This window comes from Culex quinquefasciatus, chromosome 3, assembly GCF_015732765.1.
Source record: "Culex quinquefasciatus strain JHB chromosome 3, VPISU_Cqui_1.0_pri_paternal, whole genome shotgun sequence".
NCBI lineage: Eukaryota > Metazoa > Arthropoda > Insecta > Diptera > Culicidae > Culex > Culex quinquefasciatus.
The window spans coordinates 15,198,476-15,222,112 of NC_051863.1; the positions used below are offsets into that span (position 1 = coordinate 15,198,476).

The 23,637-nt window shown below is 36.3% G+C and overlaps 1 protein-coding gene across 2 annotated transcripts in view; it reads right to left on the minus strand.

The window, feature by feature from the left end:
- LOC6047987 (coiled-coil domain-containing protein 63) overlaps positions 1–23,637 on the minus strand; it is a 57,304-nt gene that overhangs the window by 7,402 nt on the left and 26,265 nt on the right. The window contains exons 1-2 of one of the 2 annotated variants that reach the window (XM_038259005.1): positions 8,097–8,416; positions 974–2,056 (exon numbers count right to left, since the gene is read on the minus strand). In XM_038259005.1, the coding sequence (XP_038114933.1) occupies positions 974–2,039 (1,066 nt within the window). In that variant the 5' untranslated portion in view covers positions 2,040–2,056; positions 8,097–8,416. Of the gene's footprint in view, positions 1–973; positions 2,057–8,096; positions 8,417–23,637 lie in introns of those variants that run through there. The other variant, XM_038259006.1, reaches the window with a different exon arrangement.

Below are 23,637 nucleotides of genomic sequence, written 5' to 3' on the forward strand. Positions count from 1 at the left end.
ACCGAAAAATATGCACTCGATTATCTCCGGACTAGCTGAACCGATTTGGATCGTATTGGTCTCATTCGATTCGTCTTGAGGTCCCATAAGACCCTGGTTAATATCATAACGTTAAGTAAAGCACTTCAAAAGTTATGCTTAAAAAACGATTCTGGCTAAAGTTTGAAAGATTGTAAAAAGGGTCGTTTTTTTAAGAAAACCATACATTTTTAGAAAGGTATTTCAAAGACCTTTCAAATGAGCCTAAAACACACTTTTTGGAGGCCGGATCTCAGAAATTCCAATGAAAGCAATATCTGGGTCCATCAAGATTTGACAACCCTATCCAATGTTATTAGCACTTAAGTGTTATTTATACACTTTTTGGAGGCCGGATCTCAGATAATTTGGTGAAAACGTTGTCCGGATCTATCATGCGACCTGTCGTTGAAAAGGTAATTAAAAGACCTTTTCAACGAGTTCAAAAGATTCAAGATCTGATAACCCTATCAAAAGTTATAAGCACATAAGTGCCCTGAATTATGAAGATTTGACTACCCAATCTAATGGTATAAATAGTGAATCAAGTTGATAGAACACTGAAAGGTCCGCCCTTTTGTATCAAATTTGGATAGCATTACCCTCTAAATCTAAGGAAGGCACCAACCACCAAAGGGTGGATTAAGTACCGTAAACTGGGGTCAATCGGGACACATGGGGCGAATTGGGACAGCAGTTTTAACCATGTTGGAGCACAATATTTTGATTTTTCTGGTTGGTTTCGGTTAGAACAGGCTCAGGCCAACAAAATGTGTACATCCATTTCCATAATTTAAAAGATTTAAGTGCTCTAAAAACTGCTGTCCCTATTCAGACTGTAGTCCCGATTCACCCCAGATTACGGTAACGTTTTTAATTTACTTTGAAAATACGCTCGTTTCACCAAAACGGTTACAAAATGTGACTGCAAGGTTGATTTTAACCCAATACTCACTGATCTTATCCTGCAGCAGCTGCACACTCTCCGTCAACGTTTCCACCTCATGGCTCAGCTCATTCACATAATTAAACAGCGCAAAGTTCTCCTCCTCCTTCTTGATAAACTTGGCCACCAACCGATCGATATCATCCTCCCCGGAAAAGCTCATAATCCTCGTCATGATCTGCTCGTACTCGGCGTACTGCCGCTCCAGATTCTCCAGCATCTTCTGTCTCTTCTGTGCTTCCCGTTCCTCAAGTTCCGTGTTCGACCGCCGCTGGCCCTTAATTCCGAGGAACTCTTGCAGCTTGGCGTCGTGATCAAGCTTCCGCTGCAGTTCGCGCATTTCCTGCACGTGCGATGCCTTCTCCGCGAGGCCCTTGTCCTTCAGGATCTGCAACTTGGTGCACAGCTCCTCGCGGGTGTCGTACGCCGACGTGGACTGATCGATCAAATCCATCATGTACCGTTTGCCCTCGTTCAGCTTGTTCACCAACTTTTCCCACATAATGTTGAAAGTGGCACGTTCCTGCAGCATGTGATCGATCGTTTGCCTTAGCTGGGCATTATCGGCCATCGCAATGCCGGACTTTTTGTTCATCACGTCCAGCCGGTTCTCCAACTTCCGGACGGAACGCTGCGCCCTCGCGATCGTCTCATTGTACCTTATGTCCGTGACCTCGTTCTTCCGAATCTCGGCAATCTCGCGGTGAATCTTCTTAATGTGTCCCTCCAACTCCCACAGCGCGTCCTTCTTCACCTTCAAATCATGGGCGGCCTTTTCCTGGCGCTCGTAGCTCTCCTCCAGCACCGACTCCAACTCGGACTCGCGCTTCGAGTGGACTCCGTTTTCCTCGCAGTCCAGCTGGAGTCGCAGTTGTTGCTTCTCGCGCTCCAACAGGCGCAAACTGGCCCGGAACTTGCGCTGCGACTTGTTCTTGGTGTCCTGGAAGGTGGCGCGATCGATCTGGAGCGTGCGAAGGAGTTTGTGCAGCCGGCTGCTTTCCGCCTCGGCCAGCTGCTCCATCTCGTACTGCTCGGCCGCGCCCATCTCCGAGGACATCTTCTGCTGGCTGGACATTTTGGTGTGAGCTGGTGCTGGTGGGGGGGGGGGAAGAGAAAAGGACAGTGGGATTAAAAGATGATACGCCATGCTGCCCCATTGATAGCCCACACATCATGCTAACTTGCTCGATGGAGACGCATGGTTTTTCGCACCAAAAAATGTTCAAAAATTTGCCACATTATCATCAAGTTGGTTAACATCTGCTGATTTATAACAATAACCCTAAATCTTTTGGGCAGCGAATGACCGAAAGGTTAAAGCTGCCGGAAATAAATTAATTAACACCACCACCTAGCTCTTTTCTGGATTTTTTTTGGAAAAGGTCCAATAAACCAAATTTCCAGTTTTGCTTTTTGGATGTTTTTAGAACCGCCTTGAGTCAGGGGTATGAAAACACCCAAAAAGCAAAAATTGAAAATTTGGTTTATTGGTCCTTTTCAAAAAAAAAAAAAAACTCCAGTTTTGCATTTTTGCGTGACAGAATCACAAATCAGGATATAAATCAAAATGCTCCTATTTGGCGGAGGTTCTTGGCCAATATAATAAGCCCCATATTTTTTCTGTTTGACGATTACGGTTGTCCTGGTATTCTATCTTATTCTATCTTTTTTTATCTATCGTGATATAAATTTGACCTGTATTTTCTTTGTTAGGGAATTGGGCAATTGTCTGAGTTGTATCTGATTGTTTTGCATTTATGATTGAAAATGTTGGGTGCCTACCGTATACCCTGTTGGGTGCCTACCGTATACCCTCAACCCTCCCGGTGGTTTGAACCCCGTTAGTTGGTTAAAGTTAAACTAAAAAGTGACGATCGATCCCTTTTTACACGGAGCTCACGCACACTATAAAAACAAATGTTTGATAGTGTGTGTGAACTCCGTGTAAAAGGGATGTCAAACTAAAAAGTGACACCGTTCGTTTAACAACAGTTGACAAAAAATATTGAAAATTAAAATAACAAGCCATAGTCCCAAAATTTGAATGCAAAAAGTGTTTTAAAATGCATTTTACATTAGTTCAGTTGTTTTTCAATCATTAGTTTTCAAAAAAGTAAGGTTTGACGAAAATAAAAACAAAATTGCAAAAAAAATTTTAGCGATACTCAAAAATTTTAAAAACTCAAAACAATGTTTAAATCAACCCAAACATGCTAAAATTGGTTTTAAACGCAGGGGAATGAATTTTGAACAATTTCAGCTGAATGCACTTAAATTTCCATTGTAATTTTGATGTTTTTTGAAAAAATATTTTTTTGCCCCCCGATTTTTCGGGCCATCTTTGGGGAACAGACAAAAACTTTAAATAAAATTTGTACCAGCCTTATATGTTTTAGGGGATATAAATTTCATCTTTTCAAACAATTCTAGCAAGGGTATTTTTCAAAACAAATTATGATTTTTGTTAACCCTCGACAACCCAACCCGGTCCTAGACGGACTTCGATCTAAATAACCTCCAAAAATATTTTTTAAGCCAGCTTTAGAAAATTTTATGGTTGGAAGTTTGACTTGTTTTGTGTTTTTAAAATGTAATTTTTAGGAGTCAACTTTGGCTGTAGATTGTGTCACGTTCCCCAAAAAATCATTCTCCCGAATACCATTCCCCAGAATGTAACGTTACCCAGAAATATATTAATTAATTTCTAAAATTTAAAATTTCCAAAATTTTCAAAAAAATTAAAATTACCAAATTTTTTAAAATTTTTAAAAATTTCAAAATTACCAAAATTTCCAAAATAAATATATTTCATAATTTTAATTTTTTTAATTTCAAAATTTTAATAATTTATTTTCTTTTTAATTTTGATGTTTAAATTTAAAATTTTGAGATTTTTTTTTAATTTTGAAATTATTTGAGAATTTTAAAAATGTTTTTAATTTGTGAGCCTTGGTTTTTTAGACTTACCATTGAAATTTTACGATCGTAATATTTAGGTAGAGAAATCTCGATCCTGATTGTAATATTAATCACCACGTTAATTTGTGACTGACTAACACAAGTAGAATTTTACCTTTAAAAGGGAGAAGGAGAGTTTTACCTTCTTTAAGGAAGTGCTGACATGACTTTAATTTTTCGTTCTTCTTGTGACCACTTACACAACTTTTTGAATTTGTTATCACTGGTCAAGAGAGTTTTTCCTTATGGAAATAAGGAAGAAAACAAGAAAAAAACTAAAGTGAAAATTCAACTTCTGTTATCAGTTATCACAAGTCAAGACAGTTTTGAAATTCAACTTGTGTCACGAGGCCTTTAAAAGAAGGAAAAATTAATCAGTTATTGTAAGTTTTCCTCTCCAAAAAAGGAAAATTCAATGTTTGTCAGTTTAAAACAAATTTAGAAAGTTTTCTTTAAAGCGATTCTAATAATATTTTTTGTTGATAATTCAAATCATCAAATGAGTAATATGCCAAAGGTCCAATACGTCAAATGGAATTATACGAAATGATACCCATAATCCAATTTTAATTTTAACAAGCATTTTTCTTCTCTGCAAAAAATAAATGAAACTGCAATTTATTCGGCATTTGTATAACAAATTTAACATGACTGAAAAAGAAGGGAAAATTTCTTGGAATAATTGAATTTACATTTTTTGTTATTTTCTCAAGAACTGTTGACAAAAAAAAAGAAAGGAAAATTTCCTGGCAAGGATAAAATAACTTTTTCCATTTTTTTCTGGGAATTTCCTTAAAAGTCTAAACTTTGAAATTACTTTGCCTCAATTTGCAATATTTTTCGAGAAAGAAACTTTTCTGGGGAATGGTTTTGTGGGAAACGTGACACAATCTTGGCTGTGTTTTTAAAAACAAGAAAAAAACTGGAAAAGTGACTGCAAAAACATGAAAAAAATAAAAAGGCAAAAATTAATGATTGGAAGTGGTAGAATATGCCAGTTACTACCAAAAACAAAGATTAACTAAACAAGATAAATGCTAATTAAAATATTGAAAATAAAACAAGAAAAACATAAAACAAGAGAAGTAAATTTTTCGTAGAACAAAAGTTGTCCAAAAAGACCTCCTGAACACCGGAGAAATAAAAATTTCAAAAAAATGGACAGTACAGGGTCAAAAAAAGTAGTAAGTAAAAATAACTATTTTTTATCTATTTTTTTTTTCAAAATAGTGCCCATGTTTACTCATTTTAGAAAAAAAAATTAAATATTTTCGAAAATCTGTTTTTTTAAATATTGTTTATATAACCTTTGACCAACGACTGTGCTTTCCCGGGCAGACGGTAATAACAAAATTCATGCAATTTCAATAACAAATACTGTTAAAATAACAGAAAGTGTTATGGAAGCTTCTTGAAAACCCCATTTTTGCATAAGCGTTTAATAACAGTTTATGTTATTATACCAAAATTTGTTATTGGTCTGATATTGGATGAAAGCCAAAACAACTTTGGAATAACACTTTTTGCTATGGAAGAATACCTCCAACTGTCATTGGGATGATCGGATTACTTGTTAAAATGACATAAAAATAATAACAAAGATTTGTTCGAAAAAAAAACTAGAAATAATATTAGTCTGTTATTACGATAACAATCCAATAACAAAAAAAAATCATAACGACGAATAACAAATCTTGTTATAAATAACATAAAATGTTATTGGCCTAGTATTTTCAAATATCAAAACGTGTTATTCTTAAGTTATTCCCGTCTGCTCGGGTTGACTGCTGAGAGCCAACCAAAAAAAATGAAAATAGGAAAAATAAGAATTTCCCAGTTTTGCCCAATACAAGGGCTTTTATGTCCAGCCCGGGAGCATGTTGACAGCTCCCATACAACCTGAGCGTACCCCGTTTTGTGGGCCCAGTGGGCCTAAGATGGCGGCCTTCGATATAATTTAGCCAAACTTTTGAAAATGGCGAATAGTTTAAATAAATAAAGTTTTTGCCTTGTTTTGGTTTAAAACGACAAAATAAGCATTCTGGAATCGTTTTCTTTAAAAACATGTTTAGAGTTAAGCCACGTTCAAATATTAGTCTAGAACAGTTGAAGTGAGCGTTTCGCAAAAGCCGCCACGAAAAAAAAGTTTTCTATGCAAATTTTGCAAGTTTCGTATTTGATGGACGGACTCCGACGAGGCCAACTTGCCATCTGTCGGTGAATACGCGCAACTCACGAAAACTGTCATCTTAGGGTCCGGTTGTTTATGTCTTTTCTTTGGAACTAATGGTTCAATACAATGCTTAATAAAGACAATTTTGTGAAATTTACTGCTCTTATCAATCAAAATCATTTCGAAACTTTAAAATCCGTAAAAGAATGCAATTAAACTGCCAATAATAAGAGTTTTAGCCCGTTCCAAAAGTTTTTCTTGAGTGACGGATCATTTAGTAGAAATTGTACAATTTATTTGGGCCTAGTCTTGTTAGGGTTGTGCAAAAGTTTTGCAGTTTTGACGTTTGTCTGGGGGTTGAAAACGAAAGAAACTGGTGAAGTTTTTTTAAGCAGGATTTTGAGAAAAGAATTCAAATAAAAACTGTGTTTTTCAGCTCAGGTGGTATTTTTAACATTTTGTGATTGACTGCACTTATTTAGGAAATATTGATTTCACCGAAATTCGACGGGAAATTTCAAGTTTTATGTATAGGTTAAAATGTCATAGGAAATCAACAGACTCTATAAATTACTTGTTGAAATGAATGTACACTCAACCCCCGATGGTTAGTCACTTTTTCGTTTGACACTTTTTTTAGTTTGTACCCCGTTGGTTGGTCAAAGTCAAACTAAAAAATGACGAACTGTCACTTTTTACACGGCGCTCACGCACACTATAAAAACAAACGTTTGATAGTGTGTGCGAACTCCGTGTAAAAGGGATGTCAAACTAAAAAGTGACACCGTTTGTTTGACAACAGTTGGTGTCAAACCATCGAGGTTTGAGTGTATACAAATACGAAGATTGCTGATTTTTTTATTCTGCAATTTTTAATGAGAAATCGCCATCATCACAAAATTCTCATTTCTCAAATATTGTAACAAAATTGAATCAGCAAGTGTTGAATAGACGTTACTGATTGAACTAGTAATTTCAGCAGAAAAACAACAATGTATGAATTTTGTACAATACCAGCAGATCTTCCTGATAAGTGGATCAAGATCAGATTTCTCTCTCTTGAACAAAAAAGTTCACTTCACATCAGAGAATCAAACCACACTGGAGCCACATGCTTTCCCTTCGCAATCATTCCCGCAAAAAAACACAAATCTTTTCTCTAATTCCCCTTGTCACCATGTCGCCCATCAGCTGCGTTTCCGCGCGCAAAATTAAAGCAATAAAAACAACCCCGCAACAAGAAATGTCTTCTTCACACGCGTGTCTCATTTTCTCACCGTGGCGACGCCCCCGACCAGAGAGGTGACAATTTCCCGCAACGGCGGCGTGAGATTTGTCTCTTTCACTGCGGAAACAATAGAAGAGGACGCCGGCGACGCAGTCAAGCGAAATTGAGCAATATTAGAAGATGAGGGGGTTGTTCGAAAATTTGTTTAAAAAAAACTTGAATTTTCGCCTTTTTTGATGAGTAAGTAATTGATAACATTTTTTTCAAATTTGAACAAGATTAAAAAAAAACTTGATATTTCGTTACATTTCGAAAAAAATACGTAATTTAAAGACGTCCCACCGATTACGATTGTGCCGTGGAGACGTCGCGACGCACGTAATCGCCGCAAAATCGCACCAGATTGCTGCGATCGCCATTTAGCGGCGTGGAAAATCAACAATGGGAAATCCGCCCTACTGTGTGAGTGAATGTGTGTGCGCCGGGGGACGTCGCGGAAAAACAACACCGCCGCCGTTACCAGGGAGGGGGTGGCACAGTGGGCTTAATAGAAGTAGATTTTGGTCAAATTTTTGAAAAATTAAAAAATTTCAAATTCTGATTTAAACAAGAGTAAAATATAGTTCATTTAGGTAGTTTTTTAAAATTTTCTTTGATTTGATTACTTCTACAATTTTTACACTGTGCAATTCAAAAGAGGAGTTTCATTCATCTTTTTCACGGCTCGTGTGCCCCCCCTCGCGGGGTGCCAAAGACAATCGGAATTTAATTACCTTTCTAATGAGAGTATCTCGAGCAGCGCGACTTTTCTGTCTTCTCCGCGGCCGGGGTCCTCCGTCAGACCCCGCGCACACCCAACTTTGTTCAGGGTAACTCTCGTGCGGTGTGGGCTTTCGACGGAGGGGATTTCACTTGCACTTTTTTTTTTTTGCTCGGAGCTTCTTTTCACCTTCGCAAAGAGCTCAGGTAGGTTTAACCATGAAAAATCCGCTTTGGTAACAATGGTAATTGTAATTGTCGGGCTTTGATGGGAGAAGAAATGTAACGAAATTTGAAACTTTTGCGATCCGCGACGAATTCACTCGATGGTGACTTTTGCCTCAAGACTGAACCAATAACTCGGGTTGCAGGTTGGATTCCGGCATTGCTGTTTTGTTTGTGGAGCTGGGCAACGGTTCTTTGTTGGATCGATATCGGCCGGTGTAACGTTGCATTGCATTGGTTCAGAATAACCGTTGTTAGGAGGTTTCACTATCACGTTCATGTTTATTTTGAAATTATGGTGAGTTTCACACCATTTGACTGAATTCAATGAGTGCAAATCAATGAGGAAAAAATAATACAAAACGTTTTTTATCATCAATCACGATCCTTTCATGAGAATTGCTCAAAAATGATGTTTTTTTTAAATAGTTATCAAACGATCAAACGGAATTTCTCCTAATTTTGTCAAAACCACGTTTAAAAAAACATCAATTTCAGGTCTTGCCTTTTACGGATAGCAAATGATCATGAATTCGATTTTGATTTTGATACACTCAAACCCCGATGGTTTGACACCGACTGTTGTCAAGCGAACGGGGTCACTTTTTAGTTTGACACCCCTTTTATACGGAGTTCACACACACTATCAAACGTTTTTGTTGATAGTGTGCGTGAGCGCCGTGTAAAAAGTGACAGTTCGTCACTTTTGAGTGTATTGATAGCATTTTTTTAAATACTTTAACCCTCTACTGCCCAAATTTTTTTTTCGAAAATATTTATTTTTCCCGTGTTCAGGAGGTTATTTTGAGCAACTTTTGTTCTACGAAAAACTTTACTTCTCTTGTTTTATGTTTTTCTTGTTACATTTTTAGTATTTTAATTTGCATTTATCTTGTTTAGTTTATTTTTGTTTTTGGTAGTATTTGGCCTATTTTACCACCTAATATAATTACATTTTGCCTATCTAATTTTTTCACGATTTTGCAGTCACTTTTTCTATTTTTTCATGTTTTTCACATTTTGCCTTTCTTACTAAAGAAAGGTATAGGTTTTACTTTAAGGCTGGACGTCATTTTCATCTTCGTAAATATGTCGATTCAGCATGAATTTTCTTCGGAAAAATCGTCAAAAAATCACACTGCATCGATTTTAGACGCTCTATCGATTCACCTTGACAGAACTCGCCTATCTCCAACCCTCGAATTTTGAGAAAATAAATTCCGTGGAGTTCGAGTGATGTCCGTGTGTGGTAAATTTTTGCCAAATTTTGTGTCGCGTAATCCTCGGCTCCCCTATTTTCGATTTTGATTGTTCCAAGTGCATTTGAAAGCTGGTGTGCTGAACAAGGGTCATTTTGAGACCGAATTTCGAAATATCCATCTGTTTTCGGATGCGGCCAGACTTTTCAATTAAATACACAGTTTTCAAATGAAAATATGGTCAAAATTTTTCATTTTCTTTTCTTTTATTTATCTCAAAAATTGCATTTTTCGAGCTCTACAACCTCCCAAATTTTCATCCAGATCCATAATCTGGTTCTGGAGTTAGAGCCGTTTGATTAACCTACCAAAGAAAAAAATCCCTAAAAAGGTAAAAGCCCACCTGGTGACCTTTGCCAACACTTTTCATTTCCGATTTTATCCGAAATTTCTTTCTACATCCATAGTACAGACCATGAGTGAGCATCTGAAACAAATTTGACATCTATCGGCAATCCGGATCAATTTTTAGAGCGATTTACTTTTTGCCTTTCTTACTAAAGAAAGGTATAGGTTTTACTTTAAGGCTGGACGTCATTTTCATCTTCGTAAATATGTCGATTCAGCATGAATTTTCTTCGGAAAAATCGTCAAAAAATCACACTGCATCGATTTTAGACGCATCGTCGCCAAGTCGACAAGTTGTCAAGTTGAGCTTCTAATGCTGGCGCGTACTGCTGGCGCGTCTTGTTATTGGGATCCAATATACTCTAATATGTGTTGGGTGCCCTATCGATTTTCATTTGCTACTATAGACATCGTATATTTTTCGGCTCTTTAGTATTATCATTATATGCATAACTGTCCAGTATTTGTTTTGAAACCTGCGACATGAGACCATTATGCGATTTAAATTCTGTCATTTATTTTTGTTGTGTGGTGGTCTTGAGGTGAATTTGAAAGAGCTTTTAGAGAGTGGGGATCTTTTTAGAAAGTAGGGATCTTCTTCGAAAGTTCTTGGCTTGCTTCTTGTTGTTGGGTGAAAAAGGAAAGCATTGATCGCAAGCGAGCGAGGGAGAGAACTTATATTCCCTTCCTCTCCACACTCGCGCTCACCGCACACGGCGCCTTGTGCTAAAGAGGCGATGGTGTAGAGGTATAACTTCAAGCGTTGTGTTGTTGTTTTTTTTTCGTTGCCAGCTAGAGCTTCTTCTCGCTCGCGGGCAAAAAATCGCTGGCAACAGTGCCTGCGGCACATTCTGAAATGCCGCGCGGCGTGTATCTTTGAAAAAAACGGACAATACCACCACACAAAAGTGCTCGTACCGAAGCTGAAAACCCAAAACCGCGGTGTTTGTTGTCACTGGCGCAAGGGAAGCTTGCTATGATCGCGTTTGTCATAAACGCTTGTTTGATTACAAACTTACAAACATATTGTACGATTGAAAATATTCTTTATGTGAAAATTGCGTTTTTTATTTCCTTTGGAAATCATATCATTTATAATACATTGCTTTCATCATAAGACTTTCTTTTGTGCTGACGTTATAAATAAACAAAGTCGATGTTATGAATTGAAAAAGGTTATACCATTGTTATATTCTTTAGTAAGAAAGGCTCTATCTCACCCCAGGTGGGATTAAATCGGGTTTTTGCTTTAGAATGGCACCATCATTATTTAAATTGCAAAAAAATGCGTAGAGGCATAGTCTGGGACACTACAAAAATTACTGCATACTTCTTTTTACTGAAAATATAGAAAATGTTACTAAAAAACACAGCCAAAGTTGACCCCTAAAAAAATGACATTTTTAAAAACATTGACAAAGTCACATAAAACAAGTTAAACTTCCAACCCTGAATTTTTCTAAAATTTTAAGAGTTCTTCTTTCCAATGCTTTTTAAAGATCAAAAATCGGTTGGAAATTTGATTTTTGGCGATTTTTTAGATCGAAGCCCGTCTAGAGGCGGGGTTAGGTTGTAGAGGGTTAAATTTCACCAGACCAGTAGGAGTAGGAGTAGTAGGAGCTCTCGCCGAACTTAACCAATACTGCAACGTTTTATTTTCTAACGCCAGGCTACAAAAAAGTATGCGGAGTCGTTGAACGTACATTTCACAACAAAATTATTTTTTCTTCATTATTCTGGAAGAACTTGTAGTTAGATCACGCCCCAAGTTCTTTCTTGTCATTGCACAGTGGTCTATATCGCAAAATTAAGTGGAAAACGGATTTTCCGAAAAATGGTGAAGTTTTAGAGGTTTGGTTGTTGCAAATGGAAAGAGGCAACTTTTGGTTTGGTTTAAAATTAGGGTGGTTCACTATAAGGGTGATTTTGAAAATATAACTTTTCAGGAATATTTTTGGGATATTTTTTGTCTTCTGAAAAGTTGTTGGACTTGCCAATCCAAGCAACTTTGTCCAAGACACCAAAATTTTATCTAGTAATCTACGCCTTCTACGACCAAATTTATAGAAAGCATCTGAGCAAACCTTCAAAAATCAGTTCTTTGAATGTGGAAATTTAGGGTTAAGTTTTAGAGAAAAGTGATGTTCGGGGCACTTTAAGAGCTAATATATGTTTTTCCATGTAATTTTGCCCGCTGAATCTAAATCTGCTCTCAGAATTGACCGAAATTTTCAAAAAATCGATTTTTGGTCATATTTTGGGTTTAAATGAGTATTTTACATGAAAACCCAAAATATGACCAAAAATCGATTTTTTGACAATTTGGGTCAATTCTGAGAGCAGATTCAGATTCAGCGGGCAAATTTACATGAAAAAACATAAATTTGGACAATATTCGAATTTCGTTAGGGTGGTTCCATATGGTTTTCCCTTGAAAATTAAACTTTTTCATATGAAGATATCTCGAGTTTAAAGATAAACACCTCTGAGATCTTTTCAGCGTTTGTAGTGATGGATCTCCTCTTCCAAATGCAATCTGGTGCTTAAAATTTGGCTTGCGTCTTTTCGAGATATTTAACACTTGTAGCCCCAACGGGGTAAAAAAAGTTGGAAATGCATTTTCACCGGCTCTTACAACCCTTGGAAAAAAGTTGGAAATGCCTTTTTTATTATAATTTAAGGTAGACACATCTGTTTTGGATCTACCTTGTTTGAGGTGATTCTTGACATTCTTTTGGATCGAATGCAACAAGAATCATCCAAATCGGTTGAGTTTTCGCCGAGATACAGCCGGTTGAAGTTGCATTTCCATCTTTTTTGACCCCCTTGGTGCTTCGCGTAAGTTTTGACCCCGTTGGTGCTACAAGTGTTAAGTTTTAAATTTGCATCTTTTTTACCTTAAACTGGCTGTAACTTTTGAACCTTAAGTCCAAATGGACATGTCAAGAAATAAAATTGTTTGTTTTTTAGACCTCTAAAAGTGCCCTGAATATCTATATATATCATTTCTCTAAAACTTAACCCTGAATTGCCACGTTCAAAAACTGATTTTTGAAGGTTTGCTCAGATCCTTTCTATATATTTGGTCGTAGAAGGCGTAGATTATGAGATAAAATTTTTGTTTCTTCTACAAAGTTGCTTGGATTAGCAAGCCAAACAACTTTTTTCAAGCCAAAAAAAATTCCAAAAATATTCCTGAAAAGTTAGATTTTCGAAATCACCCTAATAGTGAACCACCCTAATTTTAAACCAAACCAAAAGTTGCCTCTTTCCATTTGCAACAACTTTTCTGAAACTTCACAATTTTTCGTTTAAAACTTCACAATTTTTCGGACAAATCCGTTTTCCACTTAATTTTGTGGTCCAGCACTGTGCATTGTTAATTAATACATTGCACTCATTAAAGCGGCCAAGCCTTCTGCGTTGCATCAGCCGCAGATAGGATTCTGTAAACGGAATACATTTCACAAAACCTACAGGGAAGGAAGGATTCGTGGACATACCATACCAAACGCTCAGGGTTGAATAAAAAGGGATGCTTTCTCTTGATGATATTAAAATGCAGAAAAAAAACATTCATTGGAAATCTCTACCTAAAAATGCGAACAAACTCAATGAAAATTTTATTTCAAGTCCCTGTTTCCACGGTGTGTTTGATAGAACACACTCAAAACAAACAAATCGGCTTGTTGAATATTTCCGAATTTTTGCGCGGTATACCGACATATTTCATCTGTAGTAACTTTTTTTTAAGATTTTTTTTTATAGTTTTTATTTGATTTTTCTTCAGAATAGACGCTATAAATCGATGGATTCATGTTGATATTCATCTAATTTCTTATGAACATGTCTTATAGCAGTGGTTCTCAACCTTTTTTGACCAATTCCCCCCTTAGAACATTGTCAAGGTCTTAATTCCTCTCTTCAATTTTTAATTTAGTATCAATTTACAAAAATCATAACGATTTCAATTTTTAATTAAGTATCAATTCACAAAAATCATGATAAGTTATATGAAATGATTTAATTTTTCAATACAAAAAAAAACTCTGGCAACAAAAAAACGAATTCTTAACAAATTGTTTTGATTATGTCGAATGGAATGCAAAACCTGATTTAAAATATAAAAAAAATCGTATTCGAAAAAAATCCCAGAAGTCGAGAGAATTATTTGAAAAACAACTAAAGCCCTGCTCATGTTTGAAAGATTGTCAATGGATTCTGTATCACAAACATTTAATACAGATTATTTTTGAAAAAAAGAACAAGAATATTCATGACCTGTTCATATTTTTTATAATAAGGAAATTCAAAGAAAATATAAATTCATATTTTTTATCATTCTATTGTTTTAACCCATATTTCATTATTAATATTGTATTACTTATATGGTTTCATTATATGCCATATTCCAAGCTATTAATCAATTTTCTTCCAGCAAACGAACGACGAAGTTGACTTTATAGCTGTCGGCCACCATTGCTAGTACCAACCACTAGTGTCTTCCTTTTATCTACAAGGACTTCGCCGCCCTGGGCTCCTAAGTGTATGAAAGTATGGCACGGAGCGACGGCGCCGAATACCCATATTTACACAAAGAATTTTAGAGCGCCCGCCGCGGGATTCGAACCGGCGACCTCTGGATTGTGAGTCCAGTGCGCGGTCCGATTGATCCACACGGGCGGGACAGCAAACACACTGCATAATACACTAAACACATTCCACACAGCAAATTGTAACTATTAATCGGAGCGTTTGGTACGGTATGTCCACGCATCCTTCCTCCCCTGTAGATTCTGTGAAATGTGATCCGTTCTCAGAATCCTCTCTGCGGTAAACACAACGCAGTAGGACTGGCCGCTTTAATTTTTGCAATACATTTTCGGGTGTTCTTGGATGTACTGCAATTATTAATAATGACAAGAAAAGTGCTTGGGGCGTAATCTAGTCACAAGACTTTCCAGCATGCTTTCATCGGACTGGCTATGTTTGTGTTAGATTAGATTAGATAAGATTAGATTAGAAATTCAAAGGAAATATAAATTATTATTTTGCGTCAAATATATCTTAGATATTTTCAAAGAAGAAACCGAAGGAAGAAAGAATTAAATTGTGAAAAAAAATCACACATTTTACGAGAAATTCAAAAACTATACTACAAAACAAGTTTTTAGCAAATACGTTCAAAAACAAACAATTTATATTGCATCCTCATTCCCCCCCAAGAATTACCAAATTCCTTCCCAGGGGGGAATTCCTTACCGGTTGAGAAACACTGCCTTAAAGGACTGTGAATTATATGTTTGACCAATATTTGTTCTCAAACAATATGTTTCCGAACCTAATTTGCTAGATTTCTCAAAGATTTCTCCCTTTAAATTTCTCAAAAACTAATAAAACAAGAGTAAAAACATTTTAAAAAAAAATCAAAAACAAATTTTTATTAGTTTATGCATTTTAATACAAATACAGAATTTTTAACATATTTTATAAATTTTGAATTTCCAATAAGGACGATACAAATTCAGAGTTTTTCTTTAAAGGTGCTATATGCTATTTGGTTTCATATGTTTATAGGACCTTTTAACAAAAAATCTAAAATCTATCCCCAGTTGATATGTAATCATAAGTTTTCAAAAAAGGAAAGATATGACAAAAAAATTGTCGAAAACACCAGCCGAATCTTAATTTTTATCAAAACTCATCACCCTGCTACCAGATGTTGCACCATTCTAAAGTCATGCGCAAAAAAATGTCTTTTGATCTCAAAAATAGAAAATTAATTTGTTTTTTTTTTCAATATTAACTTTTACTTTTTTGAGATAAATAACGAAAAAATGGAAAATTATTTTTCAAAGTTTAGCTACTTTTCCTGAAAAATGACCTTCAAATTGATAAATTGATCAGAAATTTCCATCTCAAGACGTAGACGCTAAAATTAAGCATCCAAAAAAGAAAAAAAAAACAGAATAATTAAATAAGACATATTTTGTGGAGTTCTTCAGAATCACTCAAAAAATTTATCATCAACATTAAATATTAGTCAAAAAAAAAAAACGCGAAGCTTTAATATTGGGAACTCACCACGACCATTTTTAACTCACCACATCACACGCACACTACCATAAATTTCATGTAGATTGCGCGTTGACAACTTATCGACAATTTATCGATCAGAGCCATCTAGTTCGAAAAATTTGAGCTTAAAAAAGTCCAATAAATTGAGTCCGTTTGGCTGTGACTCAACCTTTAAGATCTTCGCGTGCCGACCCGGCAATCAGTCATGTTGCATCTACCTATAGGAAGGTATATGTTACTATGCCGTAATACTCTTGGATCTTGACGAATCTCACCAAGTATCTCGCGCGCACGTACCTGGCTCCTGGTCTTGAGAGCTCAAACAGCTCTTCGCGGAGACGTGCCACACGCCATCGTTATCAACGGCCCCTAAGATATTTGGAGGAGTTGAGTAGAGTGTCTTCTTCGTTTTGGCGGGAGATTTGGAGATTGTACCGGTGCTGGCGTTTGTCGGTTTCGATCGTTAGAGTCTGTTAGGAGCAGGACTGTAATTAAGTAAAGGCAGACCGTATGGGGCACAGAAAAACACCTTGTAATCTACACCACGGCATGTGATCATTACCGCGTGTAGGTTTGAAGGCAGCTCGTGAAACATGGGAATTCGATATGCGTTGAGGCGCTCGTTAGGAAGTTTGACATTTAGTAGTACAAAATCTCATGAATGTCTGATAACTTAATATGCTGAGTGGATGTAAACATTGGAGCGAGTTGTGGCTTTAGAAATACAATGACTTATACTAGTGGGTCCAAAATCACCAGAAATTCTTAGCTTGGTGGCTCTTAATGATTTAATAATGACTCTATTTGAACTTTTTGCACGGAGCAAAAAAGAGTTCCCATGGGATTTGAACACTTTGTTCGTGGTTCCCATTTTCATGAACGCATGTTCACGATTTTGGGAACTCAATCAATCAACACAAACGAAAACGAAACTATTGGCACTACGCCCCCCGGGGTATGGCCTTCCTCTAACGTGGGATTTCTGCTCCAGCGCCTCTGACGAGACAGGAGAAACAATGAATTATAACTACGGTTAACCATACGTAGTAGGCCTGGCCACTGATTAAAAATAACGGTACACAAAAAAATCAATAGGCAAGAAAACCGTGACGTAGCAAATGAACTCAAAGAACTCAGTATTCATTTTGTGAGTGCCATTTGAGTGGTTTGACAGGTGTCAAAACGGGACTTAGCATTTTGTTGAATTTGAATTTGTTTCCGATTGCGCGAAACGTCATAACCCGAGTTTTTTTTCGTATAAGTGTCCGTGTGCTTGTCCGTGCTTCTGGCCGTGTTCGTGTACGTGCACCTGACCACGTAGTTGCCTGTTCCTGGACGTTCCCGTGGCCGTGCTCTAGGCCGTGTCTTTGTCCGGACTCCTGCCCGTTTTCGTGTCCCTGGCCGTGTAGGTGCCTGTTCCTGGCCATTTCCGCGGCCGTGTCCTTGCCGTGTTTTTGGTCGTATTTGTGTCCATGCGAAACGGAACAACCGGAACAAAATTATAATTTTAAAGTCCCGGAACTGACACCTGTCAAAAAAGTTCATTCGGTTGTTTACCTTTGAGGTTAAGTTCCGAGCTTTTCTCCTTTATTCCCGAGTTCGTGAATTGTGTTCATGAATTTGAGAACCAAGATGGAATATATTGACATTTATACTCATGATTAAATTCATTCGTGGTTCGCAAATTCATGAACACAATTCACGATTACGTGGATTGAGTGTTATTCCAGTTTAAGGCAGTTGCAAATATTTTTCTAAGTTTATGTCGTTTGTATTTAGTTTGTCAATCACTATTTCGCAATGACCCTGTGTTGTTTAACGTTTGTGGCTTTGAATAATTTTACATTCTTTTTTCTTCAAATGTTCGTCTCATATGAGCTTATGATTTGGGAAGATCTGCTGCTTATGACAATTTTTCAAATAAGTATTTTCATTATTACCTATTTCGTAATGTTTTTGTTGACCTCTTTTTCTTAGAATAAATTTAATTAGAATAAAAATATTGACAATTTCACTGCAGCTTTTTTTTGTTATTATTTTCTAGTACAGATTAAAAAAGCATTCGGACACATCCAACCCCATCCATAAATTCTGAAACAAACCAGAGTTGAAAGGTATTCCTCAGCCCTGAATTGTATTTTAATGAAAATGATGATTTCAAAACTGCGCTATAACATTTCAACAGTATTCGACTCATTCATATTTTTGGTCATATTTTGATGGCTCTTTTTATAAACTATTATTCAAAAACACTTTAAACTTGTACTATAATAAAGATTTTATCTGTTGTTGGTTAAAATTTGTGGGCAAAATCGAAAATGTTGTCCGTTTTCCAATCAAAACATAATTAAAAACCGTAAAACGTAATTAATTCGAAGACCAACGTTTTCGTAATAACAATTTTTCACAATTTGTTATAAATTGTTATTCAGTTTATGCAATAAAAATAACCAAAAGAAGATTTAGTTACAGCGTAATTGGTACGTTTGGTAAACCTCGTAAGATGAACAAGAAAAGAGTTGAATAAATCAAGTTTTGCATCGAGTTGAATAAAACATATTTTTTTTTTGCAATTCCGGAAAACATCTTTGCTTTTTTCAGTGGTACGTTTCTTTCCTCGCTTGAATGTTACATGCCATCAAGATAAGTGGTAAACTCCGAAACAGTTTCGAGAAGTAGTCACTAAAAAAAAGAATTAGTTAGAATTTTAATGAGTTTTATAACAAAACTAGGAATTTTGTGATGATTTTTAAACAAAAATGATGGTGGTTTTTTTTACTATTCATGTTTATGTATTTATATTTGGCTTGATTTAAATTAAACTAAATGTTCTGTAGTAATATTTGGTACACGGAAAAAAAGAGTTCCAGAAATCATGCAAATCGTACTATTTTTACTCGACGAGTTTTTGAATTATAAAAATTGGGCACGAATTATCTAGGAAACATGAATAAATATTCATGACATTCCATGACCGATTCCACTCGTAATCCTGAATAATGTTCATGATTTCATGAAATGGATGCATGCATTCCTGAAAAATATACACTCAACCCCCGGTGGTTGGTCACTTTTTCGTTTGACACTTTTTCAGTTTGTACCCCGTTGGTTGGTCAAAGTCAAACTAAAAAGTGACGAACTGTCACTTTTTACACGGCGCTCACGCACACTATCAAAACAAACGTTTGGTAGTGTGTGTGAACTCCGTGTAAAAGGGGTGTCAAACTAAAAAGTGACCCCGTTCGTTTGACAACAGTTGGTGTCAAACCACCGGGGTTTGAGTGTAACATGATTTTAAGAATAAAAATTCATGATTACGATAAAAAATATACCTCGTGAATAAAAATTCATGATTTCAGACATAAAATTCATGAAGTCATGAATTTTTATTCATGAATTCGTGCACGAAATTAATCAATTCTGGAATATTTTAATGAATAATTTTTGGAGGCGCAAACAACATTCGTAAAATCATGAATAAATTTCATGAAATCATGCATAAATTTCATGAATTCATGACAAAATTTTAATGAATAAAATTCATGAAATCATGAAATGTATCACGAAATCATGAATCAAAATATTCACGAAATCGTGAATCGAAATTCATGATTTCTCGCACATTTTTTTCCGTGTAAACTGCCATAATCAAATGATACGGAAATACTTTTTATTCAGAATTGTTTTCAGATAGCTAACTAACATTTACACAAAATATTGTTAAATTAATGAACCTTACCTTAAATGCCAATCTCACTTCTTAAATGTATTGACATTGGGTCAAATGAAACTCAAATGATGCTCAAATCCAAAGAAAGGGTAAACACAAAACTTCCAATAGTGTTACGCGTTAGAGGAAATCGTACTGACCAAACACGTAGAGGAAGGTGGGGCAAGACGACCATTTGGGGCAAGAGGAACAATCGCTCGTACGGCCGTGTTTTTTTACAATTTTGATTTTTTCCAGTATGAGGAATTGTTGCTAGCAATGCAATTAGCTGATTCTACTACCACGTAACCGCCAAAATGACTTAAACGCCTCGGGGCATAAGATTTAATGAAGTTTTTTCAAACCCTTTGTTTTCTTATAATATTTGGAAAGTACAAAATAAGGATTAGGGTTCGTTTTATCAATATGGGTAATTCTCTACCAACTCACACGAAATCGGGAAAAGTTGTCCCGACCCCTCTTCGATTTGCGTGAAACTTAACTTTGTCCCCGACCGAAATATCTGTGACGAGCGGTACGACCCCTTCCATTTTTGAACATGCGAAAGAGGTGTTTTTCAACAATTTGCAGCCTGAAACGGATGAGATAGAAATTTGGTGTCAAAGGGACTTTTGTGGACGCCCGATTTGATGGCGTACTCAGAATTCCGAATAAACGTTTTTTCATCGAAACACAAAAAGCCCATTTCCCGTTACTCGACTGTAAAATTTTGGAACATGTCATTTTATGGGATTTAATCGAATCTACATTAACCAGAAGGGTCATTTTTCGTTTACAACAAAATTTTTCATTTTAAAATTTAATGTTTTTCTACTTTGGTAGAGTGTAACAATGTTCTACAAAGTTGTAGAGCAGACAATTACTTGATATATAGACATAAGGGGTTTGCTTATAAACATCACGAGTTATCGCGATTTTACCAAAAGAAGTTTTGAAAAAGTTACTTTTTGCGTTTCTCTTTGTTTCGTCGTCCGTGTCTGTCGCGGGTGACCATGAATGGCCATGATCGATGACGACCAACTTTTTCAAAACTTTTTTTCGTAAAATCGCGATAACTCGTGATGTTTATAAGCAAACCCTATGTCTGTATATCAAAATTTTTGTAATTGTCTGCTCTACAACTTTGTAGAACATTGTTACACTCTAAAAAATAACCCTGCAAAGTTAGAAAAAACACGAAATTTTAAAATGAAAAATTATGTTCTAAATGAAAAAATGACCCTTCTGGGACAATGTAGATTCGAAAAGTACATTAAATTTCCCATAAAATGACATGTTCCAAAAATTTTTACAGTCGAGTAACGGGAAATGGGAGAATTATTAAAACTTTTTTAGTGTTTTTTTCGATGAAAAATACGTTTTTTCGGAATTCTGAGTACGCCATCAAATCGGGCGTCTAATTTTACACAAAAGTCCCTTTGACACCAAATTTATCTCATCACCGTTTCAGGCTGCAAATTATTGAAAACACCTTTTTTCACATGTTCAAAAATGGAAGGGGTCGTACCGCCCCTCCGTCACGAGATATCAAAAAACGGACCTCGGATTCGTGATCAGGGACAAAAGTTACCCCTTAGGACAAAGTTTCACGCAAATCGAAGAGGGGTCGGGGCAACTGCTGTGTGAGTTGGCGGAGAATTACCCATATGCTATTTTTCCTAGATCAGTAGTGTCCCTACCAATGACTTGACTTGGTTATTTTTGTTGAGAGCTTTTAAAAAATGTTATTCAGATGGAGCAAGTGTACCATATGGATTTTTAGTATGGAAAAAAATACAAATTGCTGCAACTACACATTTTATCGAGAAATAAATACATAAAAGTACTTTAAAACTGATGAACAATAGTTAAGAAAAATTGTCCATGCAAAATATAGTGATATTATGCAAATTTCCTTTTTTTCATCTAAGGAATATTTTTTTCGTAAAAGCGAACAAATTTTTAGTACAATATTATTTTTTAATCTAAAAATGAGAGAAACGTTTCAAAAACATTCTAATCTGATGTATCTAAGTGCTAACAGTTCAATTGTTAGCAAATTAACATGTTGTTTCATGCATTGTTCCTCTTGCCCCAACGGGTTTTTCGTCTTGCCCCACTAGTTGAGTAGAACGTACGGAAAAAAAAAAAATCTTAGTCAAGACCTGGAAAAAGATGACTATAAAAAAATCCGACAGATTTTTTAACGTTTTTAATGGGTTATAACGAGCATTTCCTTTGCTTATTACACTTGCCCCACTTTCCCCTATCTCAACTTTAGAAGCCAAAATGACAGGGTTTGTTCTGGGAGCGAGATTTTTCCAGCATTGTTTTCTCAAAATGTTTCCGAAACAACCTCTAAAATAGAATTAGGTTTTATTGAGAGGAACCTGAGAAATCGAAAAAATCGTCAAAAATACATTTTGACCCAGACTCAAAGTCACCCCGCACTAAAAATAATATGTGAAACTTTTGTAAGCTATAAATTTAGCAAACCAGCAGAATTGTTGCCTGCATGATTAAACTGAAATGGTCTATTTTTCATATTTTTCCAGATTTTGAGTTATCTGATTTTATGTCATAAAATGTATTTTTTGTATTAAATAATTTATTTCAGTTTATCAGATTTTGCTCTGTCTTTTATTTTCATTACAATTTTATTGTTTTTTTGTTTGTGTTATTTTATTTAAAAATTAGCAAATTGGAATTGATATGTGTCGGGCTTAATCATAACCTTATCTAAAGTCCAAAATTTTAATAGAGCTTCAAAATAAATCTTTGCAATCTCCTCATAACCCAGTGGTGATGACAAATGCCTGCGCTTTTTTCATTTTCATCCATCAAGTCATGTCTCCATCAAACTTAGATATGATGTGATGTTGTGGGAAGACTTGGATAGAGCAAACAGTAGGCCATCTATTTCCACCCTCTGGGTAACCGCTATAATTCAACTAGCATGGCCTCAAAACTACATTGCTGCGACTACTAGATCATCAAGATGTGCCCAAACACACGAATTTGCACAAAGTTGTGATTATCCAAAGTTGAGAATCATAAAAAAAAATCCCGGCTCCCGGGAAGCTTCATGAAAGTGAAATTTCGGTGCGCTCTAAAATGTTGATGAAAAGGTGTTTTTGTACCATAGCAAGCCATTACAACCTTTTGCAAGCCTCGTCTGCGTACCCATCATAGTGGGCGCTGCGTCTTCTGAGCAGATCTTGCAGCTGTAGACGAGAGAGTTCAGCGCAGAAACTTCAACGCCGGTCAAAGCATGAAACCTCGATGATTGATTGATACGCAAAAAAACAATAGTGAAACAAAATAAAGACACCTCAATTAGGTGCGAAAAACGAGTCCAGAGCTGCAACAGTTCAATCACGTCAAGTTGTTGCATCGCAAAGCAAGACCACACGATGATGAACGAGGGAAAACCATCTTCATAAGCCCATCAGAGACAGAGTGAGAGGTCGATTGCAAACAATGCACTTTAGAGATTCGCAGCAATCGAATCTGTCATGTCAGGCTGGCCAACCTGCGGCAGTAGGCCACGAGTTCGTGTTTGTAATTAAACAATCAACCGATAAATTAAGACACGCTGGCTACTACGATCTATACTAGCTGCTACTGGCAAAAATCAAAGTCGTGATCGGCTAGAAGGAAAAAAAATCAAACTCTGCTTTGAATCACGCCAAATTTCGCCGTTTCCTCCGATGTTTGTTTTCTTTTCGAGGACGGCTTCGGTGGGGGCTCGCCGTTAGGGGGCATAAATTTTCCACCTCATTGCATTACGATAATCCGCGCCGTCGATTTGAGTTCGAGTTACGACATCGCGACGATGGCCGGCGCGCCATTATTTCGCCAAGATCAGAGCGCGTGTGCCTCGTGATCGATATTTGGGGTCGCACATTTCGTTGGGGCGCATCGGAGAGCTTTGTT